General features: G+C 44.1%; 1 protein-coding gene across 2 annotated transcripts in view; it reads left to right on the plus strand.

Annotated features, from left to right (window-relative positions):
- The window catches only part of Cacna2d3 (calcium voltage-gated channel auxiliary subunit alpha2delta 3), a 798,817-nt gene that overhangs the window by 516,180 nt on the left and 262,482 nt on the right, over positions 1-20,155 (plus strand). For both annotated transcript variants that reach the window (XM_050158222.1, XM_050158221.1), the window contains exon 13: positions 5,339-5,472. In XM_050158222.1, coding sequence (XP_050014179.1) covers positions 5,339-5,472 — 134 coding nt within the window. The remainder of the gene's footprint in view (positions 1-5,338; positions 5,473-20,155) is intronic.

The following is a 20,155-nucleotide window of genomic DNA, read 5'->3' on the forward strand; positions in this document are numbered from 1 at the left end:
ACTTAGATGGCATGCCTCTGTAAAACCTCACAGAACCACTATGTGCCATATGTTATGATCATCTGTATTTATCAAGAGAGAACCCCTCGACATAGGCTGTCTCTTCTTCAGCCTATCATACTTAAGAGGTTGGAGAATCTTTGGAAATATGTGCAGGAGCTAGACCCATGTTGTATGACTTCCAGGGGAGACACAAAGAGAAGTCTTTCACCTGAAATAGATAGTAATGACCAAAGAAATTAGTCTACCCATGTCCATTTAATGACCCAAAAGCTTATTGGGGTTACTTAAAGGAACATTCTGACTCAGAAAATTGCATCATTGAAAACTACTTCCCATTTGAGCTCTCAACACAAATACATACACTCACACACACACACACACACACACACACACTGTGGATTTTGTGAAATTTGTACCACTGGAATCCTAACACACAGTCAACTTTACACCCCCTGTATATTCTAGCACTCCCCAAGACCACAGACATGTTGGGGACAAGAGGGAGCCATGATTAGCATACAGATGAGGGTTTAAGGCCCTCCCCACTCCTTCAAGGAGGGAATGACAACAGACTTACCACCATTAGCGTTGCTCTGGCTATGACTATATTGTTCTTCTGATCTCATGGCCGTGACTGAGAGTCCAGGTGTTGTGTTGATCACCATAGGAACTTTGCTTCACGGTGGTAATATTCTTGTGACACACAGGGAATTGTCCCCGTCGCAACAACAGACCACAGCAATGGTATGACCAGAACCTGGCAATGTGAGGTAGGCAGTAGGGTCTGCTCCCACAGGCGACTCTAGGGGCTCTGGCGTCAGATGCCATTGCAAAGTGCAATATGGAATTGTTTTTCTGTGGAAAGGCAGCTCTAAGCAAGAGATTTTGGAAGCATGTAGAAGTTAGGTAAAATCGTAAGAATACAAAGTATTGGGCTGCCTATGGCTTATCACCCAGAGCAGCTGTAGCCCAGGGTTCACAGAAGGAATACTACAAGGGAACAAGGCAAATAAATTGATGTTATAGAGAAAAATGAGCAGACCATTTGTAATAGGTGGCTAATTTCAGCATTAATTACTCTGTAATTGCTAGATGATTGCTGATTCTGTTCTCTTACATGATATATGAAGTTCAAAAAGGCACATTAAAGGCAAGAATAAACATTCAAGAGCTAGAATTTCCTAGGAAGAAAAAGAAAGAGGCAGTAAGGAAGGTCGCCAGCTCCAGCTTGGAGAATACAGAAGGGAACTAGGGGAAGCCTGCGTCTATGGTTTCAGCCAAAGAACTCAGCCCTTAGCTACTTCCTACTATCCATCATTTGTTGGCCATACCATACATTTGCTAGCTGAAACTTAGAAGCAAGAAAAGACTCTTTCAGAAAGGTTTCAGGTTCTAGTGGACTGGGACCAAATTTGTGTAAGCTTTACAGCATGCATACATACATGCATATATATGTGTACATATATACGTGTGTGCATATATATAGATGTGTATACACACATACATATATATATATGTAAAATTTCAGCTTTTCTTGCCTTTTATAGACTTGTATCTCTGCTTATCATATTGATAAGTTGGAACCGTGACCTGGGGTTGTATGATGGTACTAATTATTGCCAGGAGCCTTGAAGGGCAGCCATGTGTTTGCCCATTTCTATCTTCAGCCTCTCCCAGCTATAATACACAAATGGCCTACTAGAGGTACCCTGGTCTATGAGGAGCCCATGGTCCTTTTCTATTTTGGTAAGAGAGAATGCCTTCTAGGCTGAGAATAAAGGCTTTGGATTCCAGTTAAGCTGGATTCAAGTTGGTCTAGGCCAAGCCCTTGCACCTCGCTTTGCCCCTTCTGTAATGAGAACCTGAGGTGGGCTGTTATGGGTCCCAAGGCAGAGAGCAACGTGAGTCCCAGGAAGACCCCAGCGAAGGTTTCTGCGTTGGTCCCAATCTGGGAAGGTGTCTCCAAACCAGAAACACACCGGCTCTCAATAGGGGTCGTTTCATTCCCATCCCAGTGACAGCAGACACAGTAAACAGGCAAGTCAGAGTCCGGTACTGCATGTTCTCAAGACGCTGGAGTGAGATGCAGAGAGAGAAAGTGAGGGCAAATGGTGCAGTCGGGGAGAGACTCCCCCAACCAATTCATTGATGACAAAATGGACCCATGTTGGAAAACTAGGGAAGAGTGTTTAGGGAGAATGAGCAGAGCATGGGAAGGCTCTAGGCAGGCTAGGGTGGAAGGATCGGGACCAGCTCAGCATAGGAGAACAGGAGAAAGGCTCAGTAAAGTTCAGCAACAGTGTGTGGGGCTTTCCATGTAGGTGGAGGCCAGTGGAGGAAGGCTTTTGGAGGTCAGAATAAGACATTCAGATTTTGTTCTGACTTTATGCGGAAACTATTACAGTAATTTCGTCAGATCAATGGACATACACTTTATACTTCCCGATGATCCTTACACCTAAATGAGGGGGTGGAGTCATGGCGGGCTGGAGTTGGATTTGCTTATGCTCCATGGAATCTTGGGACGGGGTTAAAGTGCTGAAGGAAAGAACAGTCATGTTAAATGTATTTTAGAGACTGGACCAGAAAACATGCTTGGCGAGTTAGATAGGGGACCAGGAGAGGAGCAGAGAGTGATGAGGGCATCTTCTAGGGTCTTCCTTCTGCTTTGGGTCTAACCAGACTGGGTGCTATTGCCAAGATGGGGAAGGCTAACAGAGGTTGGAGGCAAAAAGAGTTGTAAAGGAAATCTGAGAGTAGGCTTTCTGGATTTTATGCTGGGTACCCGATTTCATCCACAAGAGCTATCAGGTAAATGCCTGGCTGCAGGCGTGGAGCGCCCGGAAATGAGCTGGTTGTGACATTCGGGTTTTGACCGTGATAAATAAGGCTGAGCGAGGGTCATTTCTCAGTTCAATCCTTTACAAACATATTATTCACACCTTTCCACTCTCACTGTCCAAGCTGATGAGCTGTGTCCTTCATCCTCCCTTACACATCCATCTCCTTTCTTCTCTTGGCTCTGTTTTGAAAAACCTAAATCAGAGAGCTTCACATGCTGGCTTTGAAGATTGGACATGAAAATAGAGGCAATCCAGGACCTGAGAAAGACTATCTTCCCGGGAATAGGTCCACAGTGAAAGTGCTCATCCAAGTTACTGTCATCCAGATCCAGAACTACCAGACTGACCAACAGCGGTACCCTCCTTAGCTGGTACTATGTGCCAAGGTTCTTTACTCAGAACCCCAGGTTTAGCTACTAGCAGAGATATTAAATATTTTCTTTCTTATTACAAAGTAGATGATAGTTTCCTGGCATGGCGAAATGACTCCTCTTGGGAAAGGCATGTCCCTCATCCTCTAGTGGTCCCTTAGAAAGTATTTCTTGCCAGTCATGCCTCTCAGCTGGACCACCTAGGAGACATATGCCAATGGATCTCCCTAAGCAGGGGCCAGACCTCCAAGAGAACTCACGGGTCCTGTTCTGGGATCTCATGCTATAACAGGGCATCCCCATTCCTCCTTTGGGGCCCTGCCTCCCTGATGTAGTCTGGACCACAAGGGTGGGGCAGGTAGGAGTGATAATGCATGCTAATTAGCCATGGGCAGGGCTGTCATCAGGAACCCAGAAGCCACATGGTCCCAACCTGTTGGGAACTGGCACACTAAATTCAAACCAGCTGGCCTTTGTTTGGAAATGTTCTGGGAGGGTCCAGCCCATCCCAGACAGTGGAAGGGCTGGTGTTTCCCTACCGTGTGCTTGGTTCAGACACAAAGAATGTCTGTAACTGCTGTGCAAGTGTTGCAGCAGATCTGATTTTAGAGTTTCCTTTAAGCCGTCTCTGACTTATTTGAAGAGTAGGAATGGATCCTTACTTAGAGACAAGAGAAAGCTACATGAATCTGTCTTTTTACTGTGTCCAGCTTTAAGTTCTTCTGTAACCTCCTGCTTTAAGACAAGAGCTCACTCTTTCCCATGCTTTGCTGGGCCTATCCCTTTGGGTCATTTCTGCTCTCTGTCAAACTCTTAAATTGGGGACATTCTGAGCTACTTTTCCTCCCAGAAGGGGTCCAATTCTCTGTAATCTAGATGCTTCCCTTGCGTTCTTTGCTTTGCCAGATCCACTCAATTGCCGGCCCCCACCCCACTAGTTTCCTCCTATATCCCTCCTTTATCTTTATTCCTCCAAAGACCATGGTTTGGTGTAGCCAGACTTGATTGGCTACCCCTATTATATCTTAATGGTGGCTGTACTATTTTGTGGATCTTTTCTCCTATTCTCATGACCCAAGCCAGTGCCTTCCTTGCCCATCCTGTTCATTCTGCTAAGAAAGATTTCCACCCACACTTGAACAAATGGCTTCCTCTAGGCGAGCCAGACCTGTGCCCAGTGTTCTCTTCCCTTCCAAACTCCTATCCCGCAGCAAAGCCCACAAGACCCTAAGTTGAAGTGCCCTGAACTCCAGATCAAGCAGACAACATCATCTGTAAAACTATTGCATGCTTAGAACATTGTCTGTTGCATAAAAGCCAGGCATGTCAGTCTGACAGTCATGCTAAAGTAGGATCTGGAATCCTAGCCTCAAGCATACACAGGTTAAAACCTGGTAGAAGTAATGGGCATTAACCAGAGGCATGGAAGGAACAAGTAAAACCAAGAAACTCACAATCTGTGCTTTTGTCCTGTAATTTATGCTCAATACTGGTGGAACCTGGGTAAAACACAAGTCTTTAGCCCACTGCAGGCATGTTAGCATTACATAAAAATAATTCTCCCATATATATTATCAAGAATAAATGAAAGCCATCCAGCTCAACATCCAGGAAGCTGAAGCAGAAAAATTGCTGCAAGTTCAAAGCCAGTCAGAATGACATGGCCATTCCAAACTTGCCTCAAAAACAAAACAAAACAAAGAAAAAAAATAATTCTATCTGTCAAAGAAATAGCAAATTTTGTTTTATTACATTAATCATTACTATTATTAAAATAATAATAATAATGGGATCTTTTTAATCTTGGAATTTATAGTTTTCTCCTTGGAAATATGGTCACTATGTGGGAAGAACAGGATTGCCTAGAGTGAGTGCTCTGATTTCTTTGTCCCTAGCAAAGCCTGGGGGGAGAGCTCTCAACACTCAATAACTCTTTCCGTGTGGGTTAAGTTCATTCCTTTCGGTGACTATCCTCTGTCAGAGAAGATACAGCTCACTTCAGATGGAGGGCCGAGATCCAACACTTAATAATGATGAAGAAGGGAATTTGGGCTCTGGCCAGTGTGTCTTTCTTGAGGAATGCTCTGCTGTGTGTTCCTAAGCCCTGTCCTTCTTTCGCAGGGTTTTTCACCCAGATCTCCACCTTGGCTGATGTGCAGGAGAATGTCATGGAATACCTCCATGTGCTCAGCCGACCCAAAGTCATCGACCAGGAGCATGACGTGGTGTGGACCGAAGCATACATCGATAGCACTGTAAGCCTACAGGGCCCTGGGGAGAGGCTGGGTTTGCCCTATGCTTCAGTGCAAGGGCTTTCTTGTGTTCATTCCAGGGACAAGACGTCATATCATTCTCCATTAGTTATGATCTTTAGTACCATTGTCCCAGACTGTAGGTACAATAGACATTGTTGGCCCCAGCAAACAAAGTCATGCTGGAAAATGGCCATGAAAATGGCCTGCACCACTGAGAGTATCAAACATGCTCTCTTTTTGTTTGTGACTTCCCCATATCCCACGTGTGTTTCTGCATGAGAAAGGGGTGAGAAGCACAATGATGAACTCAGCTTTGCCACGTGTGAGGCCTCGTCTCAGTCAAAGATGCAGCTGATGCTCACTGTGATAACAAATGGGGGCCACCACCGAGGATGCAATTACATCCTCCTCCCATAGACAGGCAAAAATGTGATTACGTGGGATTCTGTGAGCGAGGTTATGTGATCTCTGATCATGGGCTCCTGAAAAGTTGGATTCCAGTGTGTGCTTACAAGGAGAGGCTTTGCCAGTCATCCAGTAATCATCCCATGGCCGTGTTTTTGTGTAATTTCAGGACGATTTTTCATAGTGATACCGAGTCTGATGGGAGTGGCGTGTTTCATTTATTGATTGTAAATGTTCTCACGGGAGTGTTCCGCTGTCAGTTTTGTTGGGATTCACATAACATTAATCACAGCAGCACAGGCACAGCTGTGTTCTGGAGCGGTCTCCATGGCTGCCTTAGGCAGACTTTCCTCTCTCTGGGCGCTCCTCCTCCTCCTCCTCCTCCTCCTCCTCCTCCTCCTCTTCTTCTTCTTCTTCTTCTTCTTCTTCTTCTTCTTCTTCTTCTTCTTCTTCTTCTTCTTGCTGTATTACTGGCAGCTGCAGGCACACATGGGGCAATAACAACACATGAAAACCAAACTGGCGACACCCTGACACATCCAGGCCACAAGAGCTCACACCACCCCACCCACAGTGGGACCTTCAAGACACAGATAGGACTGTAACTCTTGGTTCAGGAGAATGTTCATCAAGTCACCTGACGATGAGAGGTGGGGGCTGGGAAACACTTTCTGGTTGCTGGTGACAATGATCTTCTGTCAGTTTGGGAGTCAGATTCCAGTTCAGTTCTCACTATAAAAACAAAATAGCCAGACTGCTATTTAATCTGACACCATGCTTAAATCAATGACAATGACCACAATAGTCATGGTGCCATCTCTTTTTACCTGTAGTTAAGTGAGGCAGAAGAGCCAGGGACGAAGAAGAAGAATGGGTCTAGCTGGTGCTGAAGTTCAAACCACTCTGTAGTTGGTCATGCAAACTCTAGATGTCTAGGTTGATCGGTTGTTTTAACTTCTCAGTATAAAAATGTGGTAACAGAATCTAAAGTTAAAGCATATGATGCCTGAGCTTGAACAGATTAATAGAGCAGAGAGGCCAATAAAAGCCCGATGACATATGGGAACTTAGTGTATGATCTCATCTCAGCAGAGCTAGGCCATAATTTTAAAAGGCAAAGAGCATTTTAAAAGTTGAGTAACTGACAAGAGAGCTTGGCAGGTAGAGGCTCTTGCCACCAATCCTGATGACCTGAGTTTGAGCTCCAGGACCTATGAGGTAAAAAAGAGAACTAACTATCATGGGTTATCCTCCTCTGCCCTCCACGCTTGAAACCATGTGACCCCACTCTCACTCACAAACATAAACAAATAATGTAATAAAACATTGTGGAAAATTGAGGCGACCCTTCCAAAAGTTTCTATAGAAAAAGAAAGTAACAGAAGACATAGGCAGGTCACACAAATAACACAATGGATTTTGATATGGAAAAAACATAGACTTTTACCCATAGTAAGAAAAATGCTAACTAAACCATGATGAGATACCATTTCATAACAGCAGAGTGATAAAAGTGAGAAACTTAGCCAGGTCCTCTGCTAGTGAGAATGGCAGCCAGAGAGATCCTCTATAGATCACTATGGAAATGCACAGTGGGACGGTCTCTATGGGGACGGGAATGGCGTTCGTTTGCCCTTTGTCCCAGCAGTCATACTTGGAACCATGAAGGTAATTCCCCATCAAGACAAACAAATATGTAAGATCTTTGTTCACTGGAAGTGTGTGTAATTAATTTCCAAATGCTGGAAATTGTCTGACTCCCCAAGCGTTAAAGATTGTTCGTGTGAGCCATAGACTATTGGCATAAGAATGAGGGTGGTCTCTACTTCTCAGCATCGAGGGTTTATAGCAGAGCACGGCATGCTGCTAGGGAAAGTGGGAAAATGCAAGAGCGAGTCTTCTAGGTGGCACATCATGCATGCAGAAATGTGAAGTTAGGGAAACAAAAAGTCCATGGAATTGCTCACCTCTATGACATGAGAGAATAGAGGCCAGGGGGCAATGGGACATCCCTTTTTACATAGTCTTGGTTTCTGTTGAACCTTTGCATGTGTGTGTGTGTGTGTGTGTGTGTGTGCAGGTGCATGTATACAGTAACATATATGTGGAGGTGAGGGAACAATCTTCAATCACAAGTGCAGTTCTGACCTTTCACCTTGATTGAGTCAGGGTCATTTGTTCTTGCCACTGCATACTCAGGGTTGCAAGCCTGTAAGATTCCAGGGACTTTCCTGCTTCTGCCCATCTTTAGTGGAAGTGCTTGGGTTACAAATATGCATGACTGAGTCTAGCTTTCTGTGGTTTCTAGGAAATTGAATTCGGGTCTCTGGGCTTACATAACAAGCTCTGTACCCATTGAGCTGTATCCCTAGCCACGTGTGTGTGTGTGTGTGTGTGTGTGTGTGTGTGTGTGTGTTCATGTGTGGGTTAGGGGATATGTGTACCATAACACGTGTGTGGAGGTCAGAGGACAACTTGCAGGAATTGATTCTTCCTTTCTTTCCTTATACCACAAGGCTTCTGGGGATCCAACTTGGGTCATCAAACTTGGCAACTAGTACCTTTCCCCACTGAGCTTCTGACAGCTCAAATTAAAACAAACAAAAAACCTAACCAAACCAAACCAATATAACAACAGCAACAAAAACCCAACCTTTCTTCCTTCCTTTCTTTTGTTCTTTCTTTCTTTCTTTCCTTCCTTCTTTCTTTCTTTCCTTCTTTCTCTCTTTCTTTCTTTGTGTGTGTACAGTTACGAGTTTTGAAAGCATGTATGCTGTATATTCAAACATTAAATTTATAACAATAAACATGGAAGAAAAATAAAGTGCCAACAAGTAAAAAACAAAAATAATTCTATTTTAGTTAAATAACAAATTAACCGAGAAACCAGAGAAAAGAAAAAAAATAACTAACCTTTTGGATTAATCTTTGATACAGTGCTAATATACATTATTAAATTTTCAATAATTGCTTTATACCACCTTTAAATCTAAGGAGAATGCTACAAACAAATTTAAATTCTCTTAGCATCATTTGTAGTGATAAGCAGTTCTATATTGGGAGGACCATGGAAGTGAACAAAGGAAAATACTTCAAGATAAGACAGGTGCCTGTGGGGTTAGAGTGGACCAACAGCTTCAGAATACAGTTCCAACTATGTTCACTGAAGGAGGCTAGGCTCAGAATACCTACACAGCAGTGAATTTATTCAGGAAGGAGCCAGATCCCAGAAAAAGGAATCAGGATTCCTTGGAAAAGTTGCTCATTCCAGGACTGGCATTCTGAATAAAGAAAACATGAAATATCTAATATCAAAAAAATAAGGAAACACTAAATACAATAGCATGATCATATCAAAAGTCTGCAGCTTACATTACAGGTCTCTTGTTGATCAAACCTGGGACAGGTTGAACTCAGAACAACATATAACAGCGATCGACGATGGCTTGCAGAGTAAAACAGCAATCCATGTTTTCTCAAAGATAATAAGCAAACGTCAAACAGATTAACTCCATGGGGAAGCAAGAATAACCCATAGTGCCGGGCCATGTGATAAGTGGCAGGGTAATGGGCTGGAGAGTCACCATTCTGCAGTCATGGTAGCTTACGACCACCAAGCTCACATCAGTGGATTGGAAATCTGGGGGGAAAGTTGGATGAAAAGAAGGACATTTCTATTGTCTCAAAGTGCTTCTCCAGAGATTTTTTTTTTGATTTTGTTTTTTTTTTTTTTGTTTGTTTTTTTTTTTTGTTTTTCAAGACAGGGTTTCTCTTAACCATGAGGGGGAAAATACTACCTGAACAGTAGGGTGCTGTATCTGTTCTCTAGTGCACTGGGTAGTGGGACAAGTCCAATAACATCTTGAGTAGGTTCAATAACATTAGCATCACCAATGAGAAGCAGATGGAGTCTATATAGCTAAGAAGGAGGATGTGGCGCTTCTGTCGGTTGTTATGGCTAGAAACATAACCTGAAGCTCATGGAGACTACTCAAGGCCTTACCACGTAAATAACCCTTGACAGTAGAAGAGGAGTTGGCCTAAGGCTAAAATAGGAAAGCAGTTGTATCAGGATTTCCTCTTAAATTTTATGCTACATATGGAATTAACACTCTGTGCCTCAACCACCGTGGCTCATTACAGAGTAAACTCCATATGGCAAGATAACAGAGCTGACACGTCCTGTCACCCCACAAACCCTCTGCTGCACACAGATGTTGGGACCCAGTGTTTGGTCAGGCTGAAATAACAGCTCAGCAAGGTGTCATGGCTTCCCTCATGCCTGCTGTCAAATAGTTGCAAATTCACAAGATAACTAAGCTCTTGAGTAGGAAGTGTTGAGGAACCTTCTCACCTTGGAGATGTTGAGAGACCTCTTGGGCCGTTGCTTATGTGGCTGTGTGTTTACCAGCTCTGCAGGCCATGGGGTGGCTGTAGAGTCACTCCGTCAAGTGCCTTTGACTGAGAAACCGCAGTCTTTTCAAACAAGTCATTGAGACCTAGACCCTGCAGCTCAAGCAGAAACACAAACCAACACCCAAACCAAAAAAATCCCATCATTTATACATTGGGGTCAGTATAAGATTTACATTCTGGATTCATCTGTGGAGTCTGAGTGCTAAGATGATCCCACTGGTTTTTGGAATCCCCTAAAAGTACACTTGGAGTTTAGCGTGCGATGAACTCCTAAAAGCCAGAAATGATTGCCCCTTACTGACTTGAGAAGCATGGAAGATCAGTGAAGCCCACCTCTGGCCTTGCCTGAGAGGGTACACCCATAGCTGATTAGTATTATTAAGTATACTGATGGCTTCAAAATGCCTGGCATTCTACCTTCTATCCTAACCCATTCATCTAGGGCAGTCCAGGGTCAGCACTGCTCTTACATAAAGCAGCTTGAGATGATGAGCAGTTGCCTCTGTGACAGGTAACCAGCACGTTCTTCATGTGTATTAACTCTAGTGGGGTTTGGGCATAAAACTCGTTAATGTATTTATATATTGTAAAATCTATCTTAGGTCTTGAGCTAAGAACTCTGAATGTGGAAAAACAGTAACCTGGGTCTCTCTCCCTCTCCCTCTCTCCCTCTCCCTCTCCCTCTCCCTCTCCCTCTCCCTCTCCCTCTCCCTCTCACTCTCACTCTCACTCTCACTCACTCTCTCACACACACACACACACACTCACAGCCTACATTAGCTCTGCCTCCTAGCCAGTTGCCCCGATAAGATGGAAATGAAATCTGCCTTCCAGGGTTGGCTCTAAGGACTGTCTTTGCAGGGAGTGAGAATTACCTATTCTTCCCCTGTTCCGACTTCCCTCACTTCCTGCCTTCTCTTCATCCATCCTTCCTTCTTCTACAGCTCAGCATCACCCAAAGAGCTGTGTTAGTCCCCCATGTCCAGGTAAAAAAAACAGCCATGCATTTAACTGCTTAAAATGGCGCAGAGCATGGTCTTGAGGCTCCTATGGGTGTCCGTCCACTCTGGAGCACACAAGGTCATGGATAACCGGGAGTTGTGGAAGAGGCCTCATCTACAGCTCAGAGCTCTTTCCCAGGAAGAGTCGGATGGTCAGGATTCTTTGTAGAGTTCTATTGCTCGCAGCAGTTGTAGGGCCGAGGGCCCATTTTCTTGCCACCTGGAGACCACACTCAGAGGCCACCTGCAATCCGCACCACATTGGTGCTATCGCCACACAAGCTTCCCTGCTTCCAGACCAGGAGAGTTTATCTCTCTGCTCTCAAACTCCCTTTAATGGCTTCCCCCATTATGTTAGGTTCACTAGGCTAGCTTCCCTTTCATTAATTTGAAATCAATTTTTTTTTTGTAATTTGATTATGGGAGTGACATCCTTTCCTGCCCATTCTCAAGGGCAAGGGGTTTGACGGGGATGTACTTGTTGGGAGCTTGAGTCCTAAAATCCAGTTTGGAATATTGCCTGTCACAGCAGCTCCTCTGCCTCTGTGCTCTGGTTTGAGAACGGATGATATACCGAGAGCAAATCCAGCCATGCCTTATCCTACAAACTCTCAGACCAGGGAGGCTGCATCCATTCTTCTACAGGGTTTCAGGTCTCCATGCTCCCTGTGTTTATTATGCTGTGATGTGGGGAGGGTTTTTTTTCTGGAAGCAGAAAACCCATGACCCTATTGACTTATATCATTTCCACCAAGTCCACAGGAAGGTGGCATTTTTAATTGTCTAGTAAATCTGAACATTGCTTAAGTTTGCTTACAATGACCTTAGATCTTCTTTCTCCTTAATTACCTGAGTTAGCTGTCAAGGTGAAGGGGATTCCTGCCTGCTTGACTCACTAGGTGTTGTAAGCGAGCAGCCAGCATCAACAGATATAGTTGTAGAATCAACAATAGTTGACAGAATGGTTCAGAGCAACCTGGGAGTCTAGCGCTTTGCTTTTTTATTCATTACACATTGTCTCGTGATGTTCTATGTGGGGACAAGTTCAGGGACGTGCCGAACCATGAACAAAGCCTGGGTTTGGATTCTTGCACTTGGGGTCACAGGTTGCATTTACCAAGCTTGACTCTAGTATCAGAGACAGAGCTCTCTTCATGGCTCAATCTCCTAGCTTCTTGCTACCAGTCTGATTAAATATTCTATGTCTGCCATAGCTGCTCTATTCAATTTGCTTTCCTGGTGAAGACCAAATAAATGAATGAATGTTAACAACATTAATTATATTTAATTTAATAAGATCTCATGTATTAATTGGCAAAACAGCAAACACCAGAATTCTGGAATTGATAGGCTTCTCATCTGAACACGAGTCATGCACAGCCATTATCTTGGAGGTGCAGAGCGAAAAATCATTATGAGTGAAATTTGTTCCATTTTGTAAGCAAATCACTTGCACTTTGCAGTTGGGTCTTAATCAGCTCGGTAAACCTACCCAATTGCCATGTAGGGTAGAGGTAGCATCAAACCTTGGAGACATCCACACTCTGATAAACCCCTCCAGGGGAGTTTGCACAGATCTTGGTGATACACAGAAGGGAAGCAAGGAAATCTTTCAAAAACAGTGGGAATGTGACCATTTAAAATAATGAGAATTCATTACCCGGCCCTCCCGGCCCTTCCATTTGCTGGCAATGCAATTCAGCAGGCAATCTGCAGGAACTTCAAACCTATTTACTTGCATTGGCAAATTGGACCTGCATCCTTCCTCCTTGCCCCCCACCAAGTCCGACTTGGAGGAAAGGCTTTGGGTTTGATAAATTGCACATTTGTTTCAGCTTCCCATCTAGGAATGGCACCTCAGCCATTGAGGAGTCATCTGGGTGATTGCTTTAAGCTACAACTTCTTACTGCCCAGAAGCAATTATCCAGGGGTGTCAAAGCCATCGTAAGGAAGTTGTACGGGGCTGGAAATGGAATTTACAGTATTTTTCCCAAGACACCACTGCGTATCAAAGACGTTGCAATCATCAGGACAGAGAGATGCGGAAGGAGAAACAGAAACCTTCCTGCTGGGTTGTGGAACAGAGTCTGCCATCTGCATTGCTTGGTATGGAGGAAGCTGATTACATTGGGACCTCTATTTCATAGCAGATGGGTCCATTAAATTTAATAGCCTCCAGAGCCTTGAGAGACCGTGTTAAAAACATGTGGAGCATGCTGGGACACTTCACTTCTGGCCCCGCAGTCATTAGAACTCCGGCACAGACGATAAATATTGCAGTACTTTATTTCCATCAAAACAGATTACTATTATAATAATTATTATTTTTTTGCAGTAGATGCTGATGTGTGTTCCTGATTTAGGGAACCATTTATAGCCACCCAGATATTTTCTTCTTCTACTTGGTACTAGATTTATCTCTTAAACCCTTTTTATTTTTATTGTTTTTGTGATTTTTTATTTCTTTTTCAGAGCCTAGTTTGTTTTTCCTTTGGAGTTGATGCTTTAAGGCCATCAGTCAACAGTGTAAATTTAACTTCCGAAAAGATATAAGCTCTTATATGGGTAACAGTCAATACCAGAGAAGCTTAGGGCTGAAAATGAAGGACCTTTTGGACATTGGGCATTTATTGTTGTTTATGAGGTTGCGGTTCCACAATATGCACCTATTGATAGTGACAGGCCAGCCTCTGTCCTCCACCATACAGAAACTGATGAGACCATTAAGCCCTGGTTGCTCTGTGTCTTAGTTAGGGCTTCTATTGCTGTGAAAAGGCACTGTGATCATGGCAACTCTAATAAAGGAAAACATTCCATTGGGGTGGCTGGCTTACCGTTTAGAGGTTCCGTCCATTATCATCATGGTGGGACACAGCAGCATGCAGGCAGACGTGGTGCTGGAGGAGCAGCTGAGAGTTCTACATCTTGCAGGCAACAGGAAGCCTGAGCAAAAGAGATCTCAAAGCCCTGCCCCACAGTGTTACACTTCCTCCAACAAGGCCACACCTATTCCATCAAGGTCACACTTCCTAATAGTGCCACTCCCTATGAGTTTATAGGGGCCAATTACATTCAGACTGGCAAACGCTGGAACATGGAGAGTTTGGCAATTTGATGGCACAGGTAATTTCTAACTTGAAGTAGCATTGAAAACGTGGGTTCTTGGAACCGTGTTGTCTTTGCAGGTTTCTCCTGAAGTATGACCAGATTCAGGGGTCAGTCTTGTTATTATTTTGATTTTTTTTTTACTCCTTTTGCCTTAATTTCTATACTAACTCCTAACTGATAGTGATGGCTTCTACTAGCCCCGACTTTCATTGTCACCATAGCCCTTTCTCTTCCAGCATCTGCATCAACCCCCATTTGATTCACAGCTCTGCCTAAGAGTGGTGTTAGTTTTTTTCTTACTCTTTTCATCTTTAGGGGCCCCACCACCCAGCTCCCAAATAAACATCAGGGAGGCTTATTCTTTCTTATGAATGTCAGACCTTAGCTTGGCTTATTCCTAGCCAACTTTTCTTAACTTAAATTATCCTACCTTTTTGCTTCTGGATTTTTATCTTTCTTTAATTTATATACCTTTCTTTACTTCTTACTCTGTGACTTGATGTGTAGCTGGATGACTGACCCCTGATGTCCTCCTCTCTACCTTTTCTCATTCTTTTGATTCTCTCCTCCCTCCCCCAGATTTCTCCTATTTTTTCTCTCTGCTTGCCAGCCCCACCTATCCTTTCTCCTGCCTTGCTGTTGACTATTCAGCTCTTTATTGGACCAATCAAGTGTTTTAGACAGGCAAAGTAACACAGCCTCACAGAGTTAAACAAATGCAACATAAAAGAATGCAACACATCTTTGCATCATTAAACAAATGCTCTACAGCATAAACAAATGTAACACATTTTAAAACAATATTCCACAGCATAAAGGTTAGATGACAATATTAACAGATGACCTGAATCTCTGAGTAGGAAGAAATCAGTCTCCAAAGAAATTTGGTATAGGAAGAACTGCTGAGAAGCCTGAAAGTCAGGCAAAAGAAGCTCTAGAAGCCCAAAATAATCATTATTATATCAGTGTGTTCCTCATCATGGTGACACATTGTAAAGCTGTGGAAGCCATAATCTAATCACATGTTTCTGTGAACTCTTTATTTATAGAACATATGAGTGAAGAAATACTGTGGTTGATTTTGGGGTATTGGGAACAGGGAGACCCCACTTCTAAGCTATCTTCAGAATGACAAGAGAGACTAGGCGTGGGAAAACTGTCTAACTGTCTTGGTGCTGTAGAGCCCAAGCAGTGTTGATTATGTGTTCACCTTTGTACTTAAAATAAGGTTTTAGATGGATTCCATTAGGAAATACGACTGTGGAAATGATACCTGTCTCTACCAGAAAGCCAAATAGGTAAAGTTATTAAATATTTTTTCTCAATTACTAGAGACAACCAAAAGTCAGCTCTCTGTTTGTGTCGTCTCTCAGAAGCATTGACTATGGGTTCCAGGATCCACAGGATGTGAGATTTATTAGGAGCATTGCCTTAGGATCAGACACATCAAGGGTCTATCAAGAGCTACAGCCTCTCTGTTGGCTGTGTCTGGAGCTGTTCTGCCCCGCCCCTGTATTTTCTTCCTCAAATCTTTGCTGTAGTTCTCTTTCCAGAACAATTCTCCTACTCTCCCTGTCAGTCTGGTAAAACCTGGTCTCCAAGCCCTGACTTTCTATGTTATCCTGGTTCAAAAACTGTAGACATGAATTTAGTGTTTATGTAGGTGGGTTTACATCTCCGTGCAAATCTCTATAGCCCATGTATATATGTGGAGTTCATTCTGTCAGGCTCATGAAAGACCCTGTTGAGAAACAGATCAGCCAGGGCTGTGGGTAAAGAGCCTTTCACAGAGGGATGTGAATGGAGCAAATGCCTGGGATCCGAATGCCTTGGCATTTCCAAACCCTAGTTCTTCCATCTGAACTCCAGCAAGTGACAACCCAACTAGGCTCTGATTCCAACTCACACGAGCATGTCTGCTTTCCGTCGAGGGCACTGGTGTCAGGCATGAGAGTGGACAGCAGACTCTAGGGGGACAGGGTTGGTCCAGGCCAGGGGTAGAAAGTGGGTCAGGGTCAGGAAAGGTAGGTCATGGCCAAGTCCACACAGGCCCATAGAAGGACAGGCTGGCAGTTGAGAAGTCGTTGTCAACAGGAAGGCCAGTCTATTGCTGGGGAGTCCCGTGTTCTTGAGGTACATGTCGGATATCAGATGTGGGATGGAGCCATCCCAGTGTCTGGTGTCCATCATTTTACAAAGGAGTTACACCCAGTTAGTTACTGAACTAGTGTGTTCAGTAAGTCCATGTGTCTAGTTTTCCTGACATGAGGTTAAGACTTCCTATGTCCCCGTGTTTATAGTGTGACCCCCTTTCTATTCCTGGGGATAATTTGCCTATCAGTCTATACTATCACTACCTCACAGATAGTGTAGTTTCTTGGTCCATTCCAGGTCTGGACTTCTCCTTCTTCCCAGAATGCCTACTAAACTGCTGGTAAAACAGTGTCCTAGGGCAACAATGCACAGCCGGAAAGGCAGCTCTTTCACACAATATAAAACAACTTAGAGTAGGGGATAGTTTGATCTACTATCACTTTGCCCAGAAGGTGTCCCCCCAGTCCTCTCCCTGCTTCCAGATGTCCTGGCCATTCCCTTCCTCTACATACTATCCCTGTTGTATGGGCGGTAGGAGACCCCCTACTCTTGCACCTTCTGAGGACTTAGGGAAATAGTTTTGGAAACCATAGCCAAAACTGTATTTCTAGTCCCCCATCATGGCTCAGAAATGTGGGTGAATTATCTTCTCAGAACAGACTCTCATGCTTTGACATGGTTTAGACTAAAATGAACACATTCCTCCTGTTACCAGCATGAAGAACAATTAAAATGATCCAGAGAATCAGCCTGCGGTTTGATATCAGCTGCCAGCTTCATGTCTCTTGTGGTCTCTAGGATTTTCTCCATGTGAATAATTTAATTCTCTTATTCTTAGTCTGTAAGAGTTGATGTAGCCATGATAAATGTAATGCCCGTGAGACTGTGGCTCAGAGATGCCACAGATAAGAATTTGTCACCTCCCTTGGGCTCATAACCTATTTACAATCAGCGGGAAACCCTGCTTTGTGTTTCCTTGCCTTCATGGCCTTTCAGATCCAACATACGAACAGCATGGCGATCAGAGGCGCCGTCTAGCCCTACTCTATTCTGCTGGCGATATGCTCTCCTGTCAGTGTGCTAGCCAAACCCGACGCTCAATGCCAGCTCCTTGGGGAAAATTCTTTAGAGCAAAGCAAAGATGAGCAGCGGCAGTAGTTAATTCAGATAAACAGGAACATGTTTTCAAATCAATTTCTATTATTTGTAATCAAAGCTGCTGGAACAACAGCATCTTTTCGGGGCATTGGGCACAGCTACTAACCACACTTGCCACTGATTTCTGCTCTGAAGTTATCAAACCCAAGATGGTCCAAGCAGGGTGAAGCCAGCAAGGAGAACCCCCACCACACAGTTCGGCTCTCTCTCGGGCGGCCAGTTGGGAAGCAGCACTTGCCTTGTATCTTTCTTTTAGGAAAGGCAGGTTCATAGGTACCTCCTGGTGGTGGATTTCCCATAGTATTCCTCGTGAGGCACTTGTGGATAGCACTACCCTTGCACCTTATAGGGTGGAGCCATCAAGAAACCCAATTAGAAAAATTGTGTTTGGAAAGATCTCACCAAGCTACACCTGATCTGTTTTTTATTCCAAGTAATAAATTAGAGAATTTAAAATATAGTAGGATCATCATGGCTCAGGTTTTAGGGGAGCCTAAAGCCTATGTTTCAGGTGTATGGAGTAGCTCACGCTAACCTGATTTTTAGCACAACCCTTCTCCATTGGGCCCGGCTTTCCATGTCTGTCCTGCTGACCATCATGGGGATATCAATAGCCAACCCCAGTGCTCTCTAACCCAGACCATTGTACATGCTGTTCTTTCCTCAGGAAACAGTCTTCCTCTCACCTTCCCTGGAACCTGTGTACATGTCCCGTGTTTTCAGTTTCATGATCCTCTGCTCCCATGACGTCCTCTCCCAGACCCTAGTCTACAGTGCAATGATCCGCATTTCCTTCCGTGCACCTGGAAACTTAGAAGAACTCCTACTGCCCCGGAACGTCTGCATGTGTTTAGGCTTCCTGAGGAGAAAGATGGTGTCTGACTCTTTGCAGTATGCTCAGTGAAGTGCTGGGAGCCGTAGGTGTGTGCCTTCTTGGGGGGCGGTAGGAATTTCATAGACTGGAGCTTTTCAAGCTGAGACACATCTGGAAACATCCTGTTAGTTAGAATAGCATCATTCTCAGCACCACCTTAAGGATGTCACTCATTGCTCAAGGCCATCTTTGTAATAGATGTGAACAATAGGTTCACCTTCCCGTCCCATTGGACATGACTGTGTGTCCAATACACCAATTCAACAAGAAGTCTGACATCACATCCTCTCTTGAGTGACCAAGCTAGGTTTCTCTCAGACATGTCAGTGTTGCGGGAAAATTGATCATACGTCTGTCCACTGTTAAAATGAAAGGAAAATTTTAAAAGCAGTTGCACTTTTAGAATCATTTCTGGATGCTAGGCACGTAACGGGCATCTAGGGAATCCTTGGATATAATTCCTAACATTGATTTTATATTTCCTGGCCTCCCATCTGCTGTTTTATCTGTTGTCTTGAGGTACCTTGCTATGGTGAGCAGAAGTGCACTATTGATGCTAGACTTCACTCAAAGAATATCAGCTTTCCTGATCCCTCATCTGTTGCATAACACTCCCACGCCTGGGCTTTTGGACATGCTTCTTTCTCATCTGGAAAGCCACCTTGCATAGCTCCCCTCCCGGGGAGAAGCATTTATGAAGGTGCCATGCTTCTACTGAAATGTCACCCCATCCATCTTTGAGCTTCCATCTTAGGGCTTTGATGATCGATTATAATTGAGGACTTGGATCTTCCCATTCTTTAAAAAAAATCTTTCTTGTTTTTGTTACCCAACAACATGAGGACTGTGGACGAAGTCTGTGTTTTATCTGAAGAGCTCAAGCCTGACACATGGCCGATTTCCCTGGGTTAACTCTTTAGACCCAGGACGGCTCGTTGTCACCTGTCTCTGCTCGGTACTCATTGCACTGTCTCATGGGCTGCGCACACCACTTGCCCTCACTGTGTGCGATTTTACAGTGAGCCCCCAGACGCCAGAGCAGCAGCACTGGGATGATGGCGGCACCGAGGGCACTGGCCAATATGGTCGGGCTTGACTTCCTTGTTGGAACACCCTGCCTTCTGATGAATTCTCCCTGCAGAAACTGGTTAAGTATGCATGGCATCTTCAGCTGCCAAGGAGCAGTCCCTGATTTCAAGTGAACGGACTGGGGAAATCAGGGGTGACACAGATGTGTTGAGAAGATCTGATTGCTTAAGTCATATTGTTTATGCTAAAGTGCTTGAGTCTGATGGAAAAGTTCCTAACAGTGGTTTTCTTGCTATAGATATGGGTTACGGATGAAGTGGGGAATGTGCCTTTTTTTTTTTTTATCTTGGTAGAGCATCATCCTAATTTAGGTGGACTCCCAAGAAACTTGATATTAGGGGAGGCCGGGAAAAATATTTAGGTCCATAAAACCTCTTTAGCATTAGCACTCATTTCTCCATCAAAATATAAATGCTATCTGCTTTTAATTACTGGCCTCATCCAGGCCAAGTTAATTACTGTGGGCTAGGCTGAACAGAAAAGTTCCCAGAAAGCCTGCTATCATGATGGAAGGGTAGAGCATTTCCTGCAGGAGAG

The sequence above is a fragment of the Alexandromys fortis genome, unplaced genomic scaffold (assembly GCF_014885135.2).
Source record: "Alexandromys fortis isolate MF-2015 unplaced genomic scaffold, M_Fortis_MF-2015_v1.1 scaffold_106, whole genome shotgun sequence".
NCBI classification, from domain to species: domain Eukaryota; kingdom Metazoa; phylum Chordata; class Mammalia; order Rodentia; family Cricetidae; genus Alexandromys; species Alexandromys fortis.